Genomic DNA, 17,188 nt, shown 5'->3' on the forward strand with positions numbered 1-17,188 from the left:
CTTTCTGTAGCGATCGAAACAGTGCGATGTCGTGATCTGCTTGCATCGTGCTGTAGAGACCGAAAAAGCAGATGATCAAGTGTCGAAGACTTCTCCCCAAGCCAGGGCGACCACTTTGATGGTGGATCTGAGCAGTTTGACGCAGGTCGAAATTCAGGCTGTCCCTCTGCAAGCGGCAGTTTCCGCGCGCTGAGTCAAGGGCCGAGAGCCGAGGCCGGGGCAAGATGGCTCTGATACCAGTTGTTGTAACGAGGGCTATGGAGGGTGACGTCTGAGAGGAGTCATGGCGAGCTTGGAGATGGATGCAGCTGCAGAAGCGAGAGAAAGAGAGGGAGAGCAAAGATTAGGCCCTGAAAAACACACATTATTGTTTATTGAAGTATAGCCTTACATATAAAGGCAAAAAGCCATGCACCACTTGACTTACAACTAAAGTTGATCTGCATGCTATAAAGCCTGTACCCACGAGCTAGACACCGGACATTCCCATAATTGGGCTTGCATACCCAACAGAAGTGTCTACGAAGCGTGTTTCCATCGCAACAAGTTGCTCTTTTTCTCTGTTTTCAGCCCATAAACGTCGTAGACGAGGCTGATTTACGAGAAGGAACCCGAGAACACACCTCTTTTGTGTGCAGGATTGGAAGAGAGGATTTTTCTATGTAAAGATCTCTTCCGGGGAATTGCTTTTCGAGAACGGAGTTGCGTTTCGAGCGTCGAGACTTTGAAGGTAACGTTTTTCATGTTATGATCTTTGAGTATTTGATTGCAGGTGTACTTCCTCTTCGTGAGGGAGTAGGAGCAGAGGAAGGCATGAGCCTCTGCAGGAGAAAAGCGCTCTGAGGAACTAGAGCCAGATCAGCCCAAGGGTTTCGTACCCGAGTTTGGGAAGAAGATCCACGGATCGGAGAGAAGTAGTCTCTCAAGTTGCGATCCGGAAGTTGGGATTCCCAAGTAAGGACTTCGTGTCCGGGAAAGCAGAGTTGTTCTGCGGGAAGAGGACTCTGGAAAGAGAGTTAGAAAGAGTTGCAGGGATGTCATGCCCTGAGTCTGGAAGGTGAGATCCAGAGGCGAGAACCTTGGTTCTCAAGGATTTGGAATAAGGAACGGAAGTTCCTTGGAATAGGGTTTTGCCCTAGGAATCGGAAGCTGAGGCTTCCGGGAACCATCAAGTCTTATTCTAGAACGAACGTGGTAATACGTTCGGTTCAAGTGCTTGTATAGACTTCTCCTCAGTAATAAAGATACTATTACGGGGGGGACCAGCCCATCTTCTAGTCCCCAGTACTGTGTCGATCTTCTCTCTCTCTATTTATTTCTCTCTATATCCTCTGGCTTCAATAATAAGTGATAAATCCTATTTATCCGAATGTATTTTATATTGTTATGCGCTCCCGTTTGTGACAGAAGCTGTGGAGCGTGAACGCCAACACAGACAAGAAACCTTGGAGCATGAGCATGAGCAAGCGCGCTTGGCAGCCGAAGAAAGACAAGCAAAGCGTGAGGCACAGAGAGAACTACACATGCAAGAATTGGTTCGACAGGTTCTCACCTCGAAGTCTGAGCCAGCCAAAGATGTTGGTAGTTCATCCACTAGCGCAAGCCAAGATTCGTACTCCAACAACCCAGTCACAGAGAAGATCCAGTTCAGTAAGTATGATGGTAAGATGGATGCTACAATTATTCATTCTTGGCTACATCAATTTAATGCTTATTTTGCGACGACTAAGAAGACAAGAAATAGCAAGGTTTTGACGGCAGCTATGTACCTTGCCGGTGATGCCATTCATTGGTACGACGCACGGCAAGAGGCACAGTTGCGGGTTGGACGACTATATCAGGTTTGGTGTCGAAGTCCTCGACCCAGTTGATATCAACAAGGCGGTAGCGATTGCTCTCACACAGGAGATGAAGCACAACAAGGGAAAGCCTAAAGAAAACAAGACTTCCACAAGTACCTCACAGACTTCTCAGAACCATCAGAACGGTAAGAATGATAAGAACGGTAACTCTTCTAACCAATCTTCCAATAGTCTCTCATAAAAGAACTCTCCAAAGGAACCTAAGGGTAAAGCTAACATGATTGCTAAACCTAAGCTCACTCCAAATGAAAAAGCAGAAGAAGGAATTTTAGGAGGGTACATCACGTCAGAAGAACAAAGCATTTATTCTAAGGAAGGTCATTGTTTTCATTGTCACATCAAGGGTCACATAAAAAGAACGTGTCCTAAGCTTGAATCTAATGAAATTAAAGAACCCATAGAACTCACTTCCTCTGTCAATGCAATAAATGAGAACACGGGTGTGACCCAAGTCTCTCATGATCCTCCCATTGATGAGTCTCTCATTAAGTGTTATGGTCATGTGAAGGGTCAACGTTTGGTCATATTGTTTGACCCAAGTAGTATGCATGATTTGATTAGTGACTCTCTTGTCGAAAGAGCCCGCTTGGAGGTTCGCAAGACGTCTCCTTTTGAGGTGTCAAGCTTCTCTCCCGGAATGGACTCTCTCATCACGCAAGAGTGCCTTGATGTTCTGTTCACTGTTCAACAAGTATCCTTCCGCAGAAAATTTGTAGTCTCTCCTCTTTCAGGATGTGATATGCTTTTGGGCATTCGATGGTTTCATGAGCATAACCCTCTCATTGATTGGGCGGAAAATACGTTCATTTTCAATGCCAAAAGTGACTCTCCCCTTGTCATTCGTGGAGAGCAAGTTGTTCATTCTTCATCTCTCATTTCTTATGTGCAGGCGAAGATGGCGAAGAATCCGTAAAAGGAGACTCTCTCAGTCTCTTCTTTTCCAAAGCATGACACGCATGATTTGCATGATAATGATATGCATGATGATTTGCATGATCAAGATGTGATTTCTCACAAGCATGATGATTTGCAGGAAAAAGATGTGATTGTTCACAAGGATGATGGTTTAGATAATGCTTTTTCTAGCAAAGCTAACCTCGTTGCAGATTCAATCAATCACAAAGAACCGATCTTGGCTTTTGAGTCGAGGTCCACAACACCCCCCAAAAGAAGATTCCATAGATCACGAAGAACTAATCTTGGCTCTCGAGTCGAGTTCCAAAGAACCCTACAGGAAGTATTATGTGTATGAATGATTAGTCAGCACCCATTGTCCGAGTGTTTCATTCGTGATGCTTTTCTTTATTTTAGTCATCGTCCTTATGTGATCCCTTTTCATAGGCATGACATATTGTACAATGAGAACGATTCACTCATGAATGAGCACGGATGTATGCGGATTACTCATGGCAAGATGACATGTTTGCATTCAAGGTATTCCCATTCCACGTCTCTTCCTTTGCATGACACAGTATCCGACAAAGCACAAGAAGGATTGAGTATCAAGCATAGGCATTTCCATTATGATTTGCCACAGTTGATTGATTTAAATCAGAAAAACAAGTTTCGATTCTATTGTCTGCGTGTGTTTGATGAACGGTTTGGCACTCCGTCTGTATGTTCATCTCAATTGCACGCACGGTCTTTAAAGAAGACTAGTATTTTTCCAGTCACTTTACATGGAATGGGTATGTTCATGTTTTTGTGTTGGAAGTGGTTTCAGGAATTTTCATACTCGGAGATTCTTGAAGAAGGTAGACGCATAACTATAGACAAAGTTGAAGCATTGAAGGAGCCACAAATGACTGTCGCCTTCGGCACGGCCCAAGAAGCAAGCATTGCTAACATTTATGAAGTTCAAGTATCGCATGACCAACAAATCAGAGTGGGCCAGCGAAGAGTTCTTTCCAAGATTCCAGACGTTGTTGGCAATCTCCCTCGACGCCATACAGTTCGATACCAGTACCTCACTTTGAAAAGGAGGAATGTCACATGCACATCTAACCCTATGTGTATGTGGACAAGCTACTTTATGACATGGGTTCACTTCAGTTAGATTAAGAAGTAATCTGGTACTTTTGTGAGTCTGTTCGCAGACCATGCATGTCCACACACTTAGAGTAGATGCATATCCTCTGGTTGCACACCGCATGATCATTAGATTTCCATCAGAACCCATCGGGAGCATTTTTACAGTGCATAGACCTATCTTCCCTATTTTAGTCAATTTTCACTTATTATTTTTAAGTGACTTTTGGTGGGAACTAGGTAGGGCAAATTAGCAAGTGAACTATATAAGAAAACCCTAGCGCTAATATTTCTGGTAGAAGAGGCAGCAGGAACTTTGCATTCAACAGGCACCTTCTCAGCAGGACCCCCATGAACAAACCTAGCGCTTTTGCATCAGCAACAAGCTAGCGTTTTGCACCAAGATCAACCAGCGTTTTTGCATTGCAGTAGCCTGGCGACAGCAAGACCACAGAGCAGCCCTAGCATTAGCAGATTTCCATCGCAAGACACTTTTCAGCCCTAGCGTTTTCGCATCAACATAGCGTTTTGCAGATTCACCGCAACGGAACACCAAGAAGCATCAGCGTTTCCAGTTTTCAACATTCAAACATCGCATAAGAAGTCCCCGAACCTCGCAAATCTCACCTTCCCATAGCAAATCCTCGCCGCACGGTCGGATCCCACGTAGTTTGCAGATTCAGCCCGGAAAACGCAGATTTCAGCATCTGCGTTATCAGCACGTCGTCGTCGCATTGTCGCCATCGACATCGTCACCGACATAGAGTCGGAATTCAGCAGATACAAGATTTGCAGATTTCAACCATTAGCATTTTCAGATTTCAGCCCGTCTCGTCGTCGTCGACATCGTCGGCAAGTCCAAAGCATTGTAAAGATTTGTGCAATCAATAGTAGACCGCTCTCGCCATAGAGAGTGGGGCCTTCGGAGGAGGGTTTGACAACATTCTGGTGTCGTATTCTTCTCTCTCTATCTCTCAGTCTCAACACCTTCATTCACAGTGTTCACCACTTTGTTTGTGTCCATTGCACTCTCTTACTAAAGGAACAGAAGGCTCTCCTTCCGTAAGTAAAAGGAACCTTGAGCATAGTTCGGAGCACTCATCTTGAGCAAAGTTCAACATTCACTTCCACTGCACCTTACATCCGAACTATCTAAAGACGGGTCCTTTGTAGAACAGTCAGAAACTGGGCGAAACCTAGGCTTCTTTGTCTTTTTCTTGCCCTTTCTGAAGCTTTGCTTTTTGCTTCGCTTTTTCCCTTTTCTGTCTTCTTCGCTCGAGTCAGAGGAGCTAGAAGAACTGTCAGAAGAAGAAAAAGAAGAAGAAATGGGTACTCCTTCAAATCGCACACGCTTCTTCTGCTTGCTTGCCGAGGCAAAAGTAGATTGACGACCCAAATAACCCGGGAAGTCAGTGCCTTTCTTACGGTTTTTGTCGTGCTTTTTAGCTTTGTTTTGCACTTCAAAAAGCTGGCTAATCCGTGCATCAACCACCTCTTCCAATTCTTGCTCTGTAAACACCCTCAGAGTAGGAGGTTGTTTGAGCGCTGGTTTGTGGGGTGGCTCCGTGGTTTGCCGCCACTATGAGTGCACCTCGTCGAAGGAGGTCTGGGTGAAAAATCTTGCAGTTTAGGGTCCTTCGCAAAATTCATCATCAACTTTGTCGCATCATCAACCAATCTCCGATGTTCCATCTCTTCAAGCTCCGCCTGAGTAGGCCGAGGCGGGCCGTACTCCTCATGTAAAATCTTCTTCGTGATCTCTTCCCGCATCTCCGGGTGCAGAGAAAGTCGATTGTCCTTTGCTTGAATCCATAAGTGCGACGTAAAAAGGATCAGATTTCTCGGTAGAAGATAAATCGGCCACACTCTGATACCACTGTAACAGACTTGGGCACTCAAAGTCAAGAATCTACCGCGACACGACAGGAATTCACTTCAAAACAATTAACAATTTGATTCGGCACCGGCCCGATGGAGTTCCATGCCAAGAGGTATTGACTCCAAAGACTGGCGTCCCTTTCGGTATTTCTTTTTGTATTAAATCTGTGCTCAAAGTACAAGGGAGTGGGAGGGTCCCACTCTCAAACTCTGCATCCAGATGCTCTGAGAAGTGGGAGCCCAAGCCACTCTTATAAAGGTTTACAAGGGATGCCAAAAGCAGGACCCCAATAGCTTTCACAAATAAAGCAATCATCTTTCAAGCCATTGCTTGGTAAATAAAGCAATTTAAAATAATGCAATTTTTCCCAAAAGCTGCTTTAGTTTTGCGTAGAATTCAGCCAACACTGCGTAGGCAAAAAGCAGTCCGTACAGCACGTAAAAAGCGCCCGGCGCCACAAAACATGGGGGCTGCAGTACAGTCATGCCACGTCAGCAGGTTTGCGTGAATTTCGAAAATCTGCAGCCATAGCCACGTCAACATTTCAGCCAACCACAGTCATGTAAGAGGTGTGTGTGTGTGTGTGTGTGTACAGTCTGCAACCCTAGGGATATGCTACGTCACTGGTTTGTGACACAATCCCGATATCCACTAAAGATCGGTGAGATCTGGATGTGATTGCTAAATACGTTACGAAGATCATGACTCTCATCTAAGATCTCGACGAGGATGGTGATGCGAATGTCATGTGAATGTTCAGTGACTGTCGTCTTCGTGCAAGTACTGGATACGTGTTGTCTAGTGCGTCGGTACTTAAAGTCAGTGTCTACTGAATTGGTTTCTGGCTTATGTTGGTTTTGCACGGGTAATCAAGGGCAATTATATTTCTTTCAAGAGGGCGGTATGTCACAAAGTGATGACATGGCATGACCTAAAGGACAGACTCGAGACAAAGAGGGATCAGAGACCTACTAAGAGATGCAAAAGAAGTTGTATCAACTTACAGAATCAATCCGAAAGTTCAAAAATGAAAGGATACCAATTTTTATAAGTTGTACCAACTTATGGGGTCCTAGCCAATGGGGCCAGGGAACAAAAGGCTAAAAGAACTACATGAAGGCTGATGATGTGGCAGCTGTACGGACGCCCGCGTTTTATGTTGTTGAGTGGCAGGCCGTACGGACTCCCGCGACATGCGCTAGCAGATTTGGTGCTAGCTTTTTGGGGATTCAGTGCTTTTGAGGCTCTACTTTTAGGCATCCCTTGTACCATCGGTTACAGATTTCAACCATAGCCTCATCGTCATATCGCAGATCCAAGACATCAACCCTAGAGTTTTCAGATTTTTGCCTTTAGCCTCTCAAAACCAAGCATCATCAACAAGATCCCATCAACATCTCAACATCTAGGACCATTGTATCAGCATTTGTGAAATCTAAAGCAAATACCTCTCTAGCAATAGAGGGAGCAACCCTTCGAGGGGGTTTGGGAGCCTCTCAGGTGTTAGTCTCCTTTCTCTCTCTCTCTGGCACTTACGGAATCTTCACTCACGTTATCATTCTCTCTTCTCTCTCTAGTCTCACACATAGCTCACATATAGTAAAAGGCATTCTCTCATGCAACAAAAGAAACCTTGTAGGCATTAAACACTCGTCCTGAGCATTCACCATCAATCACTTCTACTACACGTTACACTACTCCATTTCCCACTAGTGTCACGCCCATAGTAGCCATGACGTTTCAAAACGGTTTCGCTAGACTATGAAACGCCACTACAAAAGTTTCGCCACCAACCATGAATAACAAACCATCAACATATCTGTGCAAAGCTTACACATACTACCCATTGACACAAAAACCCATCGTAAAAAACTACGAGTAAAAAGGCACTTTAAAGTCCAACACTTGGACCAACATCATACACATATATGTGTGTGTTGTACATTCATACATACATGCCTGTGAAGTTTCTTAGTTGCAAAAAGGAGTCACACATCGCTCACATATAGTAAAAGGCATTCTCTCATGCAACAAAAGAAACCTTGAGTACGCATTAAACACTCGTCCTAAGCATTGACCATCAATCACTTCTACTACACATTATACTACTCTATTTCCCACTAGTGTAACGCCCATAGTAGCCATGACGTTTCGAAACGGTTTCGCTAGACTATGAAACGCCACTACAAAAGTTTCGCCACCAACCATGAATAACAAACCATCAACATATCTGTGCAGAGCTTACACATACTACCCATTGACACAAAAACCTATCGTAAAAAACTACGAGTAAAAAGGCACTTTAAAGTCCAACACTTGGACCAACATCATACACATATATGTGTGTGTTGTATATTCATACATATATGCCTGTGAAGTTTCTTAGTTGCAAAAACGAGTTTCTTGGCAACTATGTGTGTGTTGTACATTCATACATATATGCCTGTGAAGTTTCTTAGTTGCAAAAACGAGTTTCTTGGCAACTATGGGACTCACGCCTGTATGTATATATGTATATACATACGTTACACATATGTATATACATATATGTATATGTATAATGTATGCTTTGAGATGAATTAGAAAGCATTGTCCTTTGAAGCGTCCAAGAGAAGTTTCGAAACATTTGAAGTTTCTTAGTTGTTGAAGAAACCAGTTTCTTGTCAGCTATAGGACTCGCACCTGTATGACTATCACACCATTGTGTACTTCATGGTTGTGCACTTCCCTACACATTGTACCACCATTGCAGACTACTAGGACGAACCACTCCTAGAGCATGTCGCTCACTAGACTCTAGAGAGTTGCCTGACAGAGTTGGCTAGTGATCGATTGCACACAACTTGCCTGTCTACAACATTCTTAAGTACGAAAGCATGTGAGAGGGGTCACCATTCCAAGAGCTACCAACCAAACCACCATTACAAGAACTGCCAACTCATGAAAAAACAAGTTTAGAGCAAAAGCTCTCTACAATATGTCTAAATTAGGCAAGAGCAAGTGAGAGGGATTATACGTCATGGTTATTCATGAAGAATGTCCCCCTCATCTCCGCCACAAGAAAAATAGAGGGAAAAACTATTCCGCTTCATGACAAACTCTTATCAAACGAGGATCCACTTAATCTCAAATTTATAACACCTTTGCTGTAACACTGCAACAACATGTCACTCCAATTCGGTTGCACGGCTTCAAATTTGACGAACCACCCCCAATTGGTCCAATAAGCCGCCAATAGAACCCGGATAACAAGTCGCACCTCTTTGTCAAACCCACAAGCACACCTCTAGCGTCAAATCAAAAATTCTCTCATATCAAGTTATGAAAACGCATTGCGGACACATAAATGCGACACATGCGGTTACACACACGCGCAAAAAAAGTGAGCAAGAAAAACACACAGAGAGAGAGAGAGAGAGAGAAATGAAATGAAATGAAATGTTATATTAACGTCTTCAAAAGGCCATAGTGACCTATGAGACCAGAAAGTTACAAGGTGGTGGATCTGATACAAAGTCAGAGTAACAAAATAACAACAGTACAAAACAAAGATATATACTATGGGATCCTAGACTGGTCGATGTGAACTAAGCAAAAAAGGGGCGGCTTGCTTGGATAGCTGAATCACAAGAGATCTAGCATCGGTCGTTGGCGGATCTCATCAATCTCCTCCATGGTAGTAGTCTGACCGGGCGTCGTGCATGCCTGGCCAGAGTGCTCCGAATCTTCTGACGTAGCCTCCGTCGATGGTGAAGAAAGCTATTGACAGGATGAGGACTGAGAGAGCATATGATCATGATGGCTTAGTCGTTGAGCATTTCATGCATGCCAAAGACCTACTAGCAGAGCTTATAGCAGTTATGTTTAACCGTGCCATGTGTGAGGGCCTACCGGACACTTGGAGCCTATCTACGATCATACCTATCTTCAAGTCAGGAGACCCCATGGAGCCTGAGAACTATCGCACTATCATGATTGGACACACATTGGCACGGTTGTATGCATCCATTCTTGAGTAACAGCTGAGTAGATGGGCAGAGAGGGAAGGAAGGCGTGCGCTGGGCAGGCAGGGTTCAGGAGAGGCTTCTCTACTCTTGACCATATCTTGACACTCAGGGCCATCATCGAGGAGGACAGATCTCATGGGAGACGGATCTATTGTAGCCTTGTGGACTTCCGCAAAGCTTTTGACACAGTACCCAGAGTTAGATTATGGGAGTACCCACAGAGCTCATTTGGGGGATCATGGCATTGTACAGATCAGTAGTAGGGAATGTACGCACCCCGGTTCACTCCACTATTGGGGTGAAGCAGGGCTACCCGCTCTCTCCTACTCTTTTCGGTATGTATGTGGATGAGGTTTCTGACTACATTGAGAGCGATGGTGATAGAGGTGCACAATTGGTAGGGACATGGATTCCACTTTTGTTATATGCTGATGATATAGTGTTGATCTCCGAATCTCCAGAGGGAATGCAACGTCAATTGGATGCTTTGCATAGGTTTGCCCACGAAAGTGGTTTGTCTGTCAGCCTTGGTAAAACCAAGGTTATGGTGTTTAATACCGCCCCACAGTGGATCAAGAGGTCAACACCTACATTCGCAGACGGCCAAGAGATTGTAGAGTACACAAATGCTTACACTTACCTTGGAGTGGTTTTTAGCCGACCTGCATTCTCACTCAGAAGGGCAGCAGAGACCAGACTGACTAGAGCCCACGCAGCATTGGGTAGATTAGAGAAGATATGTTCGCAGGTTCAGTTTCAGGAGCCCCGGACGAAGCTCTGGCTCTTTGACACTTTGGTGGCTTCAGCATTGCTCTATGGAGCTGAGATATGGGGACCTTCATTGGATCACCACGGGAGGCCGGGGCGCACAAATGGATGGGGGAACATGGAGAAACCTCTCGTCTCTATGATCTCGCGGCTCATTAGAGCCAAGGCATCAGTACCACGGGCCATTATCCGAGCAGAGCTAGCGGGGAGAGAGAGAGAGAGAGAGAGAGAGAGAGAGAGAGAGAGAGAGAGAGAGTGGAAAGCCAAACACAAGTTTTCTCCAATTAAGTCTAGCTAAATAGATTCTGAAACGACATTACGAAGCCAATAGGTTAAAATCCCTATAAATGATGATGTCAAATCATTGGACTCAAATGCGAGTGCTCACAAACATAAGATACACTACAACATAAAAGGGAAACCATTAGACACACCTCAACACAAAGGGAAACTATTAGACACACATCAACACAAAGGGAAACTATTGTGATGAGCAATGGAATACACTTGACTTCCCCAAATGAGAAGGTAAAGCTGTAAAATTGGGATTCTAAGCAGATCAAAACATAAATACTGGAAATTGAAGAAGCTTGGTCAATAAAACAGTAAATATCAAATCAGTATTCACCTGTAATTGAGGGCAAGGTTGCACTTTTTCCTCGAACATTGAGATGTCTACGTGATTTCAGTTCACCACCGTCAACAACTTCACATAAAACTGAATCCTCACTTTTAGACTGAACCAGCAAGGACATCATTCCTCCTGCAACCAAGGAAAAAGCAGAATCGCATTGGCATTGTACCGATATCGTGTCAATCAGCCAAAATATCAAGCGCTTACCATCCACCAGCAAAGTGTCCCCTTTCTCAACATCATTGACAAAATCATCATAATTGACACTCACACTTTTATCGGTCCCCACTCCTCTTTTGATTGTAAAAGTGAACTCTTGCCCCCTTACAAGCTTCACAGGTTGAGGCAAATCACCACTTCTCACCTCAGGACCCTGGTAGATAAATGCAATGTAAAATAGCAAAGACAGAATGGAGTGAGCAGATTAACGGTGATTTCTGTGACAGCAAATCCACGATAGTAAATCTACCTTCGTATCCAGCATGATAGCGATAACATTTTCTGGTGATTGTGCATTGTACTCCTTTACAAGATCAATAACCTTCTTATGGGAGTTATGATCTCCATGTGACATATTGAGACGAGCAACATTCATTCCCGTTTCAGCAAGCTTCCAGATCATCTCTCGACTTGCAGAAGAAGGACCAATTGTGCAAACAATCTTAGTCTTGCGCTGGAAAGTTGGGTGTTTCCACAGCCCTCCAGCTTCCCCCAAGGCAAGAAGTTGCTCAGGGGTGAAGTAATCAGTTTCCTACAACAATGAATATGAAAATATTAGTGCCAAAGTATGAACAAAAGGTGCCTGCCTTCCAACTGTGAACTTGAAACTCAATAAAGTAATCCTTCCTACAACAATGCATATGAAATATTAGAGCCCAAGATGCCAAGAATTACAATTATGATGGCATGAGAACCAAAAAAAATCCTGCCTTCCAATTGTGAACTAGACACTCAATAGAGAAATGACAAATTTTATACCGACCCCCCAGCATCGCTTGTCTCCTTCTTGTGCATGTGTGTGGTGCACATGCGTCAGAAGGGGAAGGGGAGGTGGGGGTTAGACAAGAGAGGAGGGGAATGGCTAATTGATGAGGGGGATATCTGAATTAAAGTCTACTTTCCTACCATAAACAGAATTTAAAATTGTGTGCAATATATAATGGGACCATTTTAAGTGTCATTCTGAGATTGTGCAAATTATGATTCAGTAATCTTAGTTTACAGATGATCTCTTAGCATTGAAATTACACCCTTACAACATTGAACTACACACAAAGTGATGAGTGATGGCATGCTAGAAAATCAAGGACGAAAAAGGTTGCATTGGTGTAGTTGCTAAAAATTGCAGTGGTCCATGTTCTGGTTTTATAGAGTCACTCATAGCCTTAAAGGAAACAACAAGATCACCACATTTCTCCTGCCTGAAGAGACTTTCATCAACATACAGAACAAAAGATGCAAGCGATACGCAAAGATAATGAGAATTTACAGAAAGCGGGGATGAAGGAAACGCAGGGGCAGCATCATCCTCGGGTGAGACAGGAACAAGCTCCTTCTCTTTGACAGATGTTCGACGCGGCCTTCCACTGCTAGCTACTGCTCTGACTCCTCCTGATGATCCACAATGTAGCTCCACTCCTCCTTGCCTTAAAGATTGTGTTCGAAGAGATGCTCCCCCACACAATGAAGACAGTGCATGAAACCCTTGTGGCGACTCTACACAAAATGCCTGGCGTGCTACAGTAGGAGATGCAGAAGCAGCCGTGAGCGATGGGCTCGCCATGGCTCTGTCGGCAATCAAATGCACGAGGTGATGCTCTGTGTGTGTGTGTGTGTGTGTGTGTGTGTGTGTGAGAGAGAGAGAGAGAGAGAGAGAGAGAGAGAGACCCTGATAGGAAACGCAGAAAGGACGTCCAAATTACTGAAGGCTTAACAGCAGAGACAATCCCGAGATTGGTGAGTAGGCCTAGAGAGGAGTAGAGGACAAATACGAGATTGGTGAGAGAGAGAGAACGATCGATGCCTCCCAAGCTCCCACTCCCTTGGACTTGCATGCATGCACTCATTGGTTCTAGACACCTTTAAAGAATTGATTGTTTTAAGAGTTCATTAAAGCCCATTGTCACAAGTAGGGCACCCACCCCCTCTCATTTTGATTGTGGCCACCCAGCGATGTAACAGAGGTCTTATTGCAAAAGGCTACAGTTCCCAGTGAGTCACTAGTAGCCAAGTGGTAGAGCTAATGCTTTTGCCCCTAACTATCAAAGTTCAAAATTATCGCATCATTTTCCACTTTGCTTTTTGTAGTTAGCCTTCGTTGTTGCAAAGTTGGTCGAGGGGGTTTGCATGCCCCTCCGACACAGGAACAAGACCATGTTACACTTTTGGCGTGGTCCACCGCCTCGGCATGTCCAGCCACATGCCCACCCTAGTGTGACACATGCCTAAGTAAGTATTGAGAGAGGTCGTTACACACAGGTCTTAGTGCAAAAAGGCTACATTTTCCTCAGTGAGTTGCTAGTAGCCAAGTGGTAAAGCTACTTCTTTTGCGCTTGGCTGTCAAATTTGAGTTCAAAACTATCGCATACTTTTTCACTTCACCTTTTGTACTTAGCCTTTGTTGTTGCAAAGTTGGCTGAGGGGGTCTGCATGTCCCTCTAGGCCATGTTACACTTTTGGCATGGTGAGTGGCTACCCACCACCTGGGCATGTTCAGCCACATGCCTAAGTGAGCATTTAAGAGAGCTTGTTATTAAGCACAATAGGGAACGGGGCTCGAGCAAGCTTTAGCTCAGAAGAAAAACAACCATATAATGTAGCTTGTTTGCTGAAGGGGGAAGCTTGAGCAACAACAAGTAATAGAATTGTGAAAAAGATGTTGCCAAGTTTAACGGGGGCAACCGGGCTAAAGGCAAGACCCTTAGCAACAATAGGAAGAGAAGGTGAAGAGCTTCCGACCATAATGAATAGGAGCTAAATTACAATGATCAATAGCTAGTTACTACGAGGAAAATTGATATCAATCTTGGCACCACATCCCTAGAAAATTAGCTATTATCTATATAAAACCTAGCAAACTTACTACCACGGGTGGGTGGGTGGGTGGGTGGGTGGGTGGGTGTGTTTCATATATAAACAATCATAAAAGAACATATAATATGCTCAAAAGACATCTTGACTTTTGAAGTAAACAAGGTTATACAGATACACATTCAAATAAAAATGGCATAAATAGAATCAATCTCAAACTCTACATAGTGTAGCATTTACACAGATGAAATTTCATTGTACTTGAGCCTTCAATAAAAAACAACTTCACAAAACGAGAGACGTCCTCTATGTCTAGTGAATCTTCTATTTGACACAATTGTATGCTTCCACATGAAGTAGATATTCAGTTTGTTTACAAATTCCCTTGGTTGTTTAACTCTCCTCAAAAGCATTTATTTTTATCCACGTTTTTGGCACTCGTCAAGGCCTTCATTCTCGTTAAGCAAGAACCAAAATGTAAAAACTAATTTCATCTGAATGACCTCGTCATCATTGTTTACCTCCATTTCAGCTATCAAGAATAGAGGAGATCTCAGATCTGTTGTAGGGTACTTCTCTTTTGTCTAGCTTAGGTAGTCGCCCCGATGTCATAAATTCACCATTTCCCTCTTTGTAGGACCTTCAATAGAGGACATCATTCTTATTGGCACTATGTCATAGCCATCTTCATCACAAAACTTGGTTTCTGGCTCTAAGGCACAGGTGTCTATAGTGGCCAAAATGTGCACCCACTCTTGATCGACGGACTCTAAATCAAGAAAGTCTTAGTAGACATAGTTTTCATTTGTGGTAATCATTACAAGCATTTTTTCCACTTAGATAGCTAGAAGGTCACTATCCTCCTCTTAAAAAAAGGAATAATTTGTCCTTACCTTCATAGTCATCACTTTCCCCGCTTATGGGCAACGTACTTGCTGATTCAAAATACGTGACTAGTATAATCATGAGTCGTAAGGTTTACTCTCATTGTCAATTCCTCGTGTGGTAGGTAAAGGCAACCATAGCCCTGATCTTGTACTACCATGAGCTACCACATGAAAGAACACTCTAATATGGCATGGAAATTGCGCAAGTGGTGACTTTCGGACATTTTCAAACAGTCCCATGTTTTTGTTTAGCCTTTTATCATCTAGTTGGAGGACCACTTGAGATTTTCTAAGAGCTAACCTCCCCCATTTTTCCCACATGCTCTTTGTTGACATGCTCACTCCAGTCCCCATATCCAAGATAACCAAAAACTTGTGGTCTTTTTACTCCATAGGCAGGGTGGTATCGCCCTTTGTGGTGTCATCATCCTGATAGGAAATCTAACAAATTGGCAAAGGTTTTTGTTTCCTCCTAGGGGTGGGTTTAAGAAATTCACGATCCAAACCATGATTCATGCAGTATTCATTCACGGGACTAGTTTGCATTATGTCCTTCCACAATGTGAGTTTATTTTTTAGGCAAATCTTTCAAGGGAAGTTCACAAGTGGCAAGAGCTGCCAAAATAACTTTGGAGGTTGTCAGGTTACTTTTTAATGGTTGGGTAGAGATGAGGAGATGGGCTCAAAGTTGGGATAGGCATAATTTAGATTTGATCTCAAATTCCCAAGTGTAGCTTGACAAGGTTTATAGTGTTATTTGCTTCTAGTCTTCTTTTTTCCTAGAATTCCTACATAGATGCCCCCACTTCAAACTCGTTGTCCCATTCCTCAAGAGGTGTTATAGTCAAAAAAGGAGGAGTGTTTACCTTTGCCTATCCATGGCACTTATCATGGAACTTTTTTCAGAGTTGAGCGATCGTATGTTCATTAGGCTCTTTTTTTTTTTTAAGAACTTGGTGGGTGCCTTCTCTGTGTGGAGTCCTTCTTTGAAATCTGGAACCACTAGATCACACAAGGTTTGTGGCTCACTTCTTGTGAGCCACAAATAACCTTTCTAGATTCTAGGTGCCAGATACGATATCCCATCTCTCCAGCTGCACCATAACCAATAAAGATGCACTTGTGTGACTTGGGATCTAGCTTCTTGCGAAGTTCTTTGGGAATGCTTGAGAATGCTTCACACCCAAACACACGTAATCTATCATAAGTTGGCTTCTTGCCAGTCCACATCTCCTACGGAATCTTAAAATGCAACAAAGTACTAGGCGATCTATTTATGGTGTGTACAATTGTCATGACAGCCTCTCCCCAATACTCAGGAGGTAAATTCACCATAGATAACATGGATGTGACTCTTTCTTGAATCATGTGATTTAGACACTCAGCAATGCCATTCTGAGCACGTGTGTACGGCGTAGTAAATTGTCGCCAAATCCCTCTTACTACAAAAATTATTGAACTTTGTGGAGACATACTCTCCACCATTGTCAGTTTGAAAAGCCTTTAGTTTTCTACCAGACGGGTTCTCAACCATGACTAAGAATTTCTGGAATGTAGCAAACACTTCGTCTTTCCTCTTCAAGAGGTAGACCCACTCCTTCCGAGTATAGTCATCTATGAATGTCAAGAAATATAGTAGAGATTTGTGTGGCATAGGCCCACATAAATTGCTATGAACCAAATCTAGAGGGTTTCCAATTCTTGATGTAATGGCAAGGAAGTTTTCTTAGTGTGCTTGCCATAGATGCAATACTCGCATAAATTGAAATCAAAATAGTTTTAACATAGGTAAGTAGCCAAACGTTGAAGGATTTTCATTCCTTTCTCACTTATATGGCCTAGTCGGCTATGCCACAACTCAGTAGAAGGCTGCTCAGCTACATAGATAGAACTCTCTTTGACTAAAGAGGCATACAAAGAGTACAATGAACCATATTTGTGACCTTTTTGACAACCAAATTTTCTTTACGCACCATCCAAGAACCATAGCCCGTTACCATATACATGTGGTAGTGATGTGTGTGAACACACTTAGGATCGTCGGGGCATTTTTTTCCTCGCTAGGAGGTTTTTTTCCCCCATGCATTGTATAT

General features: G+C 43.4%; 1 protein-coding gene across 1 annotated transcript in view; it reads right to left on the reverse strand.

The window, feature by feature from the left end:
* The window catches only part of LOC147457310 (pyruvate kinase isozyme G, chloroplastic-like), a 37,065-nt gene extending 23,806 nt beyond the window's left edge, over nucleotides 1–13,259 (reverse strand). Inside the window, exons 1-5 of the mRNA XM_086512228.1 lie at nucleotides 13,066–13,259; nucleotides 12,668–12,965; nucleotides 11,648–11,929; nucleotides 11,386–11,551; nucleotides 11,173–11,307 (exon numbers count right to left, since the gene is read on the reverse strand). Coding sequence (XP_086368354.1) covers nucleotides 11,173–11,307; nucleotides 11,386–11,551; nucleotides 11,648–11,929; nucleotides 12,668–12,965; nucleotides 13,066–13,244 — 1,060 coding nt within the window. The 5' untranslated portion in view covers nucleotides 13,245–13,259. The remainder of the gene's footprint in view (nucleotides 1–11,172; nucleotides 11,308–11,385; nucleotides 11,552–11,647; nucleotides 11,930–12,667; nucleotides 12,966–13,065) is intronic.
* Nucleotides 13,260–17,188: the final 3,929 nt, after the last annotated feature.

This window comes from Adiantum capillus-veneris, chromosome 5, assembly GCF_014529385.1.
Source record: "Adiantum capillus-veneris isolate H3 chromosome 5, ASM1452938v2, whole genome shotgun sequence".
Lineage (NCBI taxonomy): Eukaryota > Viridiplantae > Streptophyta > Polypodiopsida > Polypodiales > Pteridaceae > Adiantum > Adiantum capillus-veneris.